Raw genomic sequence first — 10,000 nt, 5'->3', positions numbered from 1 at the left:
GTCCACTTTGAATGAAGTGTGTTTTACGATGATTAAAGTCCTGATTATTTACATGGAGTCTGGTGGGTTTGGTGATGGGGATTTCAGGGCTGTTTGATAAACTTAAACTAAAGGTCAAAATAAGCTCTCAAAACGTTGTAAACAGAAGCAGAAATGTCTGATGAGTAAAGTGACATATCAGATAAGGAGGTATTATTATCATTAATATTAAAGAAGGGATATAATAATAACCACACACTTTAAATGGAACTAACAATGTGCGAATGAAGTTTGTTTGTTATTTCTGCTTTTAACTACAGAACCTTAGCTTAGCGTAGCTTAGTTTAGCTTAGTCTCTTTCTCTGTCTCTCTAACCTGTCTGTCTGTCACTCTGTCTGTCTTTCTCTGTAACCTGTCTGTCTCTGTGTTTCAGTGACTCATGTGTTTTAGTCAGTGTTGTTTTAGTCAGTGTTGTTTCTGAGACTGGTGTGTGTGTGTGTGTGTGTGTGTGTGTGGGAGGTCAGCAGTGTGAGCAGGAATGCAGTCTGAACCAGAATAACGTGAACCTCTGTGACTTTAGACTTCCTCTCTAACCCTGTTAGGATCCAACTCAAACACACAGACATGGGGCTACTAACTGCCACCACGCAGGGTTTCTAATCTCTCTCCATATGATGGATTGCAAAAAAAAAAAAGTCCCACTATGGCCACGCCAAGACCCGCCCTTCAATAGCATTGGTTGGGGTGAGGCATTGACCTGGAGTGGTTAAGGTTAGGATAGCCAATTGGTCAGGGGATAGGACCTGTACAAATGGGGTTACGTTACCTTGCATAAGCATGGACGCCTGGCCAATAATAGCTATTGAAGGGCGGGTCTTGGTGTGGCCATAGTGGGGGGAAAAATATCACGACCTGGATCACACAGAGAGGGAAGTCCCGCCCCTTCCTGTGTCCACCATGGGACTTTATTTCAGTAAAAATCTGAAATAATGTTTTGATTCTGATTGAGCCAAATATTACACATATGTTTGGCGCTGTTTTTCAACGTATACTGTATTTGTTACTTTTCCTTAAGTTTTTGTAGCTTTTATTTAATGTTTTTGTCTATTTTTATCTAGCGAGCAAGTTGACGTATATTGTGGGAGAGGAGAGATGTAGTCAATTCAATTTTATCATTTTATCATAACATACAGTGAGGAAAATAAGTATTTGAACACCCTGCTATTTTGCAAGTTCTCCCACTTAGAAATCATGGAGGGGTCTGAAATTGTCATCGTAGGTGCATGTCCACTGTGAGAGACATAATCTAAAAAAATAAATCCAGAAATCACAATACATGATTTTTTAACTATTTATTTGTATGATACAGCTGTAAATAAGTATTTGAACACCTGAGAAAATCAATGTTAATATTTGGTACAGTAGCCTTTGTTTGCAGTTACAGAGGTCAAACGTTTCCTGTAGTTTTTCACCAGGTTTGCACACACTGCAGGAGGGATTTTGGCCCACTCCTCCACACAGATCTTCTCTAGATCAGTCAGGTTTCTGGGCTGTCGCTGAGAAACACGGAGTTTGAGCTCCCTCCAAAGATTCTCTATTGGGTTCAGGTCTGGAGACTGGCTAGGCCACGCCAGAACCTTGATATGCTTCTTACAGAGCCACTCCTTGGTTATCCTGGCTGTGTGCTTCGGGTCATTGTCATGTTGGAAGACCCAGCCTCGACCCATCTTCAATGCTCTAACTGAGGGAAGGAGGTTGTTCCCCAAAATCTCGCAATACATGGCCCCGGTCATCCTCTCCTTAATACAGTGCAGTCGCCCTGTCCCATGTGCAGAAAAACACCCCCAAAGCATGATGCTACCACCCCCATGCTTCACAGTAGGGATGGTGTTCTTGGGATGGTACTCATCATTCTTCTTCCTCCAAACACGGTTAGTGGAATTATGACCAAAAAGTTCTATTTTGGTCTCATCTGACCACATGACTTTCTCCCATGACTCCTCTGGATCATCCAAATGGTCATTGGCAAACTTAAGACGGGCCTTGACATGTGCTGGTTTAAGCAGGGGAACCTTCCGTGCCATGCATGATCTCAAAACATGACGTCTTAGTGTATTACCAACAGTAACCTTGTAAACGGTGGTCCCAGCTCTTTTCAGGTCATTGACCAGCTCCTCCCGTGTAGTTCTGGGCTGATTTCTCACCTTTCTTAGGATCATTGAGACCCCACGAGGTGAGATCTTGCATGGAGCCCCAGTCCGAGGGAGATTGACAGTCATGTTTAGCTTCTTCCATTTTCTAATGATTGCTCCAACAGTGGACCTTTTTTCACCAAGCTGCTAGCCAATTTCCCCGTAGCCCTTTCCAGCCTTGTGGAGGTGTACAATTTAGTCTCTAGTGTCTTTGGACAGCTCTTTGGTCTTGGCCATGTTAGTAGTTGGATTCTTACTGATTGTATGGGGTGGACAGGTGTCTTTATGCAGCTAACAACCTCAAACAGGTGCATCTAATTTAGGATAATAAATGGAGTGGAGGTGGACATTTTAAAGGCAGACTAACAGGTCTTTGAGGGTCAGAATTCTAGCTGATAGACAGGTGTTCAAATACTTATTTACAGCTGTAACATACAAATAAAAAGTTAAAAAATCATACATTGGGATTTCTGGATTTTTTTTTTTAGATTATGTCTCTCACAGTGGACATGCACCTACGATGACAATTTCAGACCCCTCCATGATTTCTAAGTGGGAGAACTTGCAAAATAGCAGGGTGTTCAAATACTTATTTTCTTCACTGTATGTTATCTTGAGACACTTTACAGATAGAGTAGGTCTAGACCACACTCTGTAGTTTATAAAGTCCCAACAATTCCAGTAATTCCCCCAAGAGTAAGCATTTAGTGGGACAGTGGTGAGGAAAAACTCCCTTTTAGGGAGAAACCTGGGACAGACCCAGACTCTTGGTAGGAGGTGTCTGACGGTGCTGGTTGGGGGTGTGATGAACAGTGGCAATAATAGTCACAATACAGATAATGGAACAATGACTAGAAATAGTAGTTGTAGTAGTTCATGTCATAGCAGGGCACTGCAGGACGTTACAGGATGTAGCGTGGCACAGCAGAGCATAGCAGGACGCAGCAGGTTCAGCAGGGCACCGTAGAGCGTAGCAGGGTGTAGTGAAGCAGGACCACGGCGACAGCTGAAACCAAGGTCTAGGTGCCATCCAGATCCAACGAAAAACGCTGGGAAAAAGAACATAAGGACTCCGGGGAGTAAACTCCCCAGAGCTAGGTTAGTAACAAGCATTTCTGGATCTCCTCATGCCCTAACTATACGCTTTATCAAAGAGGAGGGTTTTCAGTTTATTCTTAAATGTGGTGACAGTGTCTGCCCCCCGAACCCAGACTGGGAGCTGGTTCCACAGGAGAGGAGTCTGGTAGCTGAAGGCTCTGGCTCCCGTTCTACTTTTAGAGACTCTAGGAACCACAAGTAGCTCTGAGTTTTGGGAGCACAGGGCTCTAATGGGACAATAAGGTACTAAGAGCTCTTCTATGTATGATGGTGCTTGACCATTTAGTGCTTTGTAGGTCAGGAGAAGGATTTTAAATTCAATCCTGGATTTTACAGGAAGCCAATGCAGAGAAGCTAATACAGGAGAAATGTGATCTCTTTTCTTAGTTCTTGTCAGAACACGTGCTGCAGCATTCTGGATCAGCTGGAGAGTCCTAAGGGACTTATTTGAGCAACCTGATAGTAAGGAATTACAGTAGTCCAGCCGGGAAGTAACGAATGCACTAGTTTTTTAGCATCGTTTTGAGATAGGATGTTCCTAATTTTGGCAATGTTACGAAGATGGAAAAAGGCTGTTCTAGAGGTTTGTTTTAAGTGGGCGTTAAAGGATAGATCCTGGTCAAAAATAACTCCTAGATTTCTGTCAGTAGTGCTGGAGGCCAGGGCAATACCATCTAGGGTAGCTATATCTTTAGATAATGAAGTTCGGAGGTGTTTGGGGCCCAGCACAATAACTTCCGTTTTGTCTGAGTTTAACATCAGAAAATTGTAGGTCATCCAAGTTTTTATATCTTTAATGCACGCTTGAAGTTTAGCTAACTGACTGGTTTCGTCTGGCTTAATTGACGAGTATAATTGGGGTGTCATCTGCATAACAGTGAAATTTAATTGAGTGTTTCCTAATAATATTGCCTAGAGGAAGCATATATAAAGAGAATAGAATTGGTCCAAGCACTGAGCCTTGAGGAACGCCATGGCTTACTTTAGCGTACTTGGAGGATTTATCGTTGAGATTAACAAATTGAGATCGATCAGAGAAATAGGACTTAAACCAGCTCAGTGCGATTCCTTTAATGCCAACTAAATGTTCCAGTCTCTGTAACAGGATTTATGGTCGATAGTGTCGAATGCAGCACTAAGATCTAATAAGACAAGTATGGAGACAAGTCCTTTGTCAGCAGCAATTAGAAGGTTGTTAGTAATTTTAGTTACACTGTCCACTGAGATATATAGTCCACTGAGATGTAGTCCACTGAGATGTATAGTCCACTGAGATATATAGTCCACTGAGATGTATAGTCCACTGAGATGTAGTCCACTGAGATGTATAGTCCACTGAGATGTAGTCCACTGATATGTATAGTCCACTGAGATGTAGTCCACTGAGATGTATAGTCCACTGAGATGTAGTCCACTGATATGTATAGTCCACTGAGATGTATAGTCCACTGAGATGTAGTCCACTGAGATATATAGTCCACTGAGATGTAGTCCACTGATATGTATAGTCCACTGAGATGTATAGTCCACTGAGATGTATAGTCCACTGAGATATATAGTCCACTGAGATGTATAGTCCACTGAGATATATAGTCCACTGAGATATATAGTCCACTGAGATGTATAGTCCACTGAGATGTAGTCCGCTGAGATGTATAGTCCACTGAGATGTAGGCCGCTGAGATATATAGTCCACTGAGATGTAGGCCGCTGAGATATATAGTCCACTGAGATGTAGTCCACTGAGCGGTTTCACACTAAACTAAGTGTTACTACGATAAACCTACGACACACGAGACTTTCTTCACTTGATAAATTATCTTTTAAACTGACAAACATGTTTTAATTCATGGCTCAATTCAAACAGGATCTAAACATTATCTGTGTCTCCCCTTTCACTACCGGAAACATTTTAACTGAACTAAAGTCCCACAGTGGAAACAGGAAGGGCCACTCCACCTCTCTATAAAAGAATAATATGAGTGTAATATTAGTGTGCATGTGAGCATTAAACCCCGTGATGTTTCCTGCAGCAGCAGGGCGATGATGGCAGAGGCAGCGCCCCCAGATCTGTTCTCAGAACAGGAGTTAACCTGCTCCATCTGTCTGGATCTGTTCAACCAACCGGTCTCCACTCCCTGTGGACACAACTTCTGTCAGGTAACACGCACACACACAGACGCACACACATGCACGCACACACACAGACGCACGCTCCTTAAAACTGAATTCTATCTCATTTCCCCCACCAGACTCCATGTAAATAATCATAATCATAATAAATAAATCAATAATTGTTCCATCAGACACTGTGTGTGTGTGTGTGTGTGTGTGTGTGTGTGTGCGTGTGTGCGCGTGTGCGTGTGTGCGTGTCTGTGTGTCCCTTTACATCTGTTAGAAACTTCCTGTGTGTGTCTTTAATGTTTCTTCTTCTTCTCTTGTACCTGCAGGCGTGTATCGGAGGTTACTGGGCGTCTGGCGCGGCGTGCACCTGTCCTCTCTGCAAGCGCCAGTTCGACGAACGCCCTCAGCTCAGCGTCAACAAAGTCTTCGCTCTCATCGCTGAGAAATTCAAACTGAGCCGCTATGGCGCCGCGGGGTTACCTACGTTGGCCGGGAACGGGATTCCAGCGCCCGCGGCGGCTCAAGACGACCTGTTCGTGGCGGAGCCACCCGGCGAGGACGTGGTGTGGTGTGACGTGTGCACGGGCCTGAAGCAGCCGGCGGTCAGCTCCTGCCTCACCTGCACCGCTTCGTACTGCTCGCTGCACCTGCAGCCGCACCACAGCACGCCGTTCTACGCCAAACACCCGCTGATGGCGCCGCAGGATGCGCTGCGGGGGCGCACCTGCCGCGTGCACCGCCGCCTGCTGGAGGTGAGAGGAAATGCATCCTCATTGGGATGTTTGGGGGGTTCAAATACAACAAGATCCTGTTTTTTAGATCATCGTGTCACAGTGTTTCATTTAAAATGGAAACTGGAACGTATCTTTATTATTAGTATAACCAGGATGTATCGTGTTATTAATAAGACACGATAAGACATACGGCTCTCTAATTGGTGAATCACTGCACAAAACTGGACCGCTGTCAGACATATTCAGCGTGCTCCCTGGCTTTGTGGAAGACTAAGGTGTTTGTATGTGGCGGGTGGGTTTAGGAGTCCTTCCTCAAGAAAATTAGACGTGTTGTGTCTCTTTGTAGTCGTGTTGTGTCTCCTTGTAGATGTGTTGTGTCTCTTTGTAGTCGTGTTGTGTCTCTTTGTAGTCGTGTTGTGTCTCCTTGTAGATGTGTTGTGTCTCTTTGTAGTCGTGTTGTGTCTGTGGTAATTTTGTGTTTTTTTTGTAGACATGTTGTGTCTCTTTGTAGTTGTGTTGTGTCTCTTTGTAGACGTGTTGTGTCTCTTTGTAGTCGTGTTGTGTCTCTTTGTAGACGTGTTGTGTCTCTTTGTAATTGTGTCTCTTTGTAGACGTGTTGTGTCTCTTTGTAGTCGTGTTGTGTCTCTGTAGACGTGTTGTGTCTCTGTATTCGTGTTGTGTCTCTGTGGTAATTTTGTGTTTTTTTTGTAGATGTGTTGTGTCTCTTTGTAGACGTGTTGTCTTTTAGTAGTTGTGTCTCTTTGTAGATGTGTTGTATCTTAGTAGATGTGTTGTCTCTTCGTAGTTGTGTCTCTTAGTAGACGTGTTGTGTCTCTTTGTAGTCGTGTTGTGTCTCTTTGTAGTCGTGTTGTCTCTTTGTATACGTGTTGTGTCTCTTTGTAGTTGTGTTGTGTCTCTTTGTAGATGTGTTGTGTCTCTTTGTAGTTGTGTTGTGTCTCTTTGTAGTCGTGTTGTGTCTCTTTGTAGATGTGTTGTGTCTCTTTGTAGTTGTGTTGTGTCTCTTTGTAGTTGTGTTGTGTCTTTGTAGTTGTGTTGTGTCTCTTTGTAGATGTGTTGTGTCTCTTTGTAGTTGTGTTGTGTCTCTTTGTAGTCGTGTTGTGTCTCTTTGTAGTTGTGTTGTCTCTTTATAGACGTGTTGTGTCTCTTTGTAGATGTTAGAGTTGAGCCGGATACTCGGCTGAAACGAGTATCCGGTACGGATAAAGCACTTTTGCTGAGTACGAGTATTATACGAGTAATACGAGTCAATATCTGTGCTCGGATTGAATAAAAACCCTCATTGGGTAGTTGACTGTGTCTGCGTCCTGTGATAGGCTAGTCGTCACAGCGCCCCTCCCCTACACACATACAGATTTATTGTGTTGCTGTGTCCCGCTCTGCTCACTCACACAGAACAGCTCTCTCTCTCTCTGTCTCTCCCTCAGTCACTCAGGTTCGCGGGTCTTTTCCATTAACGTTGAGGGTTTCTTCAGCTTCAGGTTTGTTTTTTACTTTGGTTTGTAGTACTTCCTTATTAACCAGTAGAGTTCTGGTAAACGTGGGGTTTGTTCAGACGTGGTGCTTGGTAGAATGCGACTGGCGTTGCGTCTCTGCCTGTCGGAGATTTTTTTTCTTTTTTAAACCGTCAGCTGGCTCTAAACAGATCTGAAAAACAGTGTCGGACTATTTGATCTGTAGAACACAGTCCCCCCCGCCCCCCTCTCTCTCTTTCTCTCTCTCTCTCTCTCTCTCTCTGTCTCTCTCTTACTCACTCACACACACTCACACACTCTCACACACACACACACACACACACACACACACACACCCACATACCTGAGGCCTGTGTACGAAGCGAGATTTGGCGTTAACGAGCTAACTTCAGGTTCAACCCAGGGTTTTCTGTACTACGAAGGTGGATTAGTTGTTATCGGGTTCAATCGCCGTGGTAACTTATGCTGAACGCCTAACCTGGTCGGGAGCAGGTTATGTTGGAGATTAGAGATCAACTGGTGTTAAAGCACCGCCTACTGACCTATCAATACTCGACTGATAACAGCGTCACGGTTCTTAGAAGATCAGCTGGAGCTCGGTGGGCGGAGAGAGAGAGGTGCGCTCATAAAAGTTAAAACATTTAGAGACCAACAACCCCGTTAACATTCCCTGATGGGTATCTTTATGAAAGATAGATTTTCAGCGGAGGGAATTACATATAGGCTATTTGTCGGCTTCTTCAGCCGTGTGTTGCCAATACGCACATCGGTTAGAATTATGTTTTGATATTTTTTTATTTTCTCTCACAGCGTACCACTGCTGGGGTTGCAACTGAAATAAAAGGCTAAAGCAACGACAGTTTATGGAAAGCAGAAGTGTAATTATGGTCAGATCTTGTGCCTGACTGATGGGAAAGTGACTAGTCTAATGTAGGCTATTATAGTGGGTGTACTGTACTGTATATTGGCCAGAATCTGCCTTTGGGGAGGAGGGGGGCATATCATAGTGGTGGGTCTGGGTGTCCTCCCCCAGGGAAGTTTTATAGTGCCCATATTATAAAAAAATCACTTTTTCTGGGATTTGGGGTGTTATGTTGTGTCTCTGGTGCTTCCACACACATACAAACTTTGAAAAAATTCCATCCATGCTGTTTAGAGTGAGATACGGTTTCTGAATGTGTCCTGCCTTCAGTCTCTGGGTGAGCTGTTCAAAATCGGCACGGCTTGTGACGTCACAAGCCGAAATGAGCAGGCTAACCGCAACCATTAGCTCGTAGCGTTAGCATGCTAACGCTAATGCTAACGCTAGCATGCTACTTCATTTTCAATAGCAAAGCACTGCTACAACACACACAAGTTCACCATAATCTACAAAAGAACTACTTCCATGTGCGCCCTCATTTAGAAGTCTCCCAGCTAATCCTGCCTTGTAACTGACCGAAGTTGTAGAAACAGCCTTTCATTTACTGTCTATGGAGCTAGATAGCTGACATGATCTACATCTGAGCTACTGAGCATGTGCAAGTGAAATCAAAGATAGTACAGAAGAAGAAGAAAAGAGGTCTCACTCTGTAGCTAAAACAGAGACCAGCTGAAAAGAGGATCTGCAGCAGTGAGAGAGAGCGGTGCAGTACAACAAAAATATGGTGTTTTTTGAAAATTAAACCATGTAAACCTATTCTGGTACAACCTTAAAATACAATTATGAACCTGAAAATGAGCATAATATGGCTGCTTTAAGCATCAACGACTTCATTTCCTGCATTCCGATACACTTTTATGCAAAAAAAATAGGCTACCTTAGAAAAAAGCACGGATAACAATTAAAAATCTATCAAAAATATAATAGAAAGTATGTTACGTGTCATTGGGCATTTTTAAGTGGGTATATAGACATCCTGGAGCTTACTATCACGTAGACTACACCACTGGAAGTGATACTGATAGGATAAGCGTTGTGATTTACGCAAAACAGCGTCGGCTTTTTTTGCCAGCTTTCCTTCCTGCGTTTTGCCTGTAAAACCGTGTCTGTGTTCTTCATATTTATGTAGAATTATAGTTTGCTCTTCTTATGTAAAATATGCAGCTCTGGTAGATGTTTGTGATTGGTCATGCTGTGCAAACACCGCCTCTTTTATGTGAACGCGCGCATCTCTGGATTGGGAAGCCCTGGGTTGACTGAACTAGTTGTTAACCAGCGTCGTGATACAGGTTATGCGGGACCGCGGTTGTTAGGTTAGGTGAAGCCGGATAACTGAAAGAAATCCAGGACATGTTGATCTTGATTCGTAGTACAGGCCTCTGGTGTGGAAATAAAAAATAAATAAAAAAGAACCAAAAAAAAAATAAAAAAATCACACTGATCATAAAAAAATTAAAA

General features: G+C 43.5%; 1 protein-coding gene and 1 pseudogene across 3 annotated transcripts in view; one reads left to right on the top strand and one right to left on the bottom strand.

Moving 5' to 3' along the window:
- The window catches only part of LOC116062301, a 1,036,964-nt pseudogene that overhangs the window by 144,630 nt on the left and 882,334 nt on the right, over nucleotides 1–10,000 (bottom strand).
- Nucleotides 1–10,000, top strand: part of LOC116062289 (E3 ubiquitin-protein ligase TRIM39) — a 17,763-nt gene that overhangs the window by 503 nt on the left and 7,260 nt on the right. For 2 of the 3 annotated variants that reach the window (XR_004107920.2, XM_031316949.1), the window contains exons 2-3: nucleotides 5,303–5,429; nucleotides 5,720–6,145. Coding sequence is in view for 2 of the 3 variants with exons in the window: in XM_031316949.1 (XP_031172809.1) it covers nucleotides 5,313–5,429; nucleotides 5,720–6,145 (543 nt within the window). In the remaining variant the exon portion in view is untranslated. The remainder of the gene's footprint in view (nucleotides 1–5,302; nucleotides 5,430–5,719; nucleotides 6,146–10,000) is intronic. The other variant, XM_031316950.2, reaches the window with a different exon arrangement.

The sequence above is a fragment of the Sander lucioperca genome, chromosome 21 (assembly GCF_008315115.2).
Source record: "Sander lucioperca isolate FBNREF2018 chromosome 21, SLUC_FBN_1.2, whole genome shotgun sequence".
Taxonomy (NCBI): domain Eukaryota; kingdom Metazoa; phylum Chordata; class Actinopteri; order Perciformes; family Percidae; genus Sander; species Sander lucioperca.
Note: the sequence above shows the minus strand (reverse complement) of the source record. Positions and strands in the feature narration are given on the sequence as shown.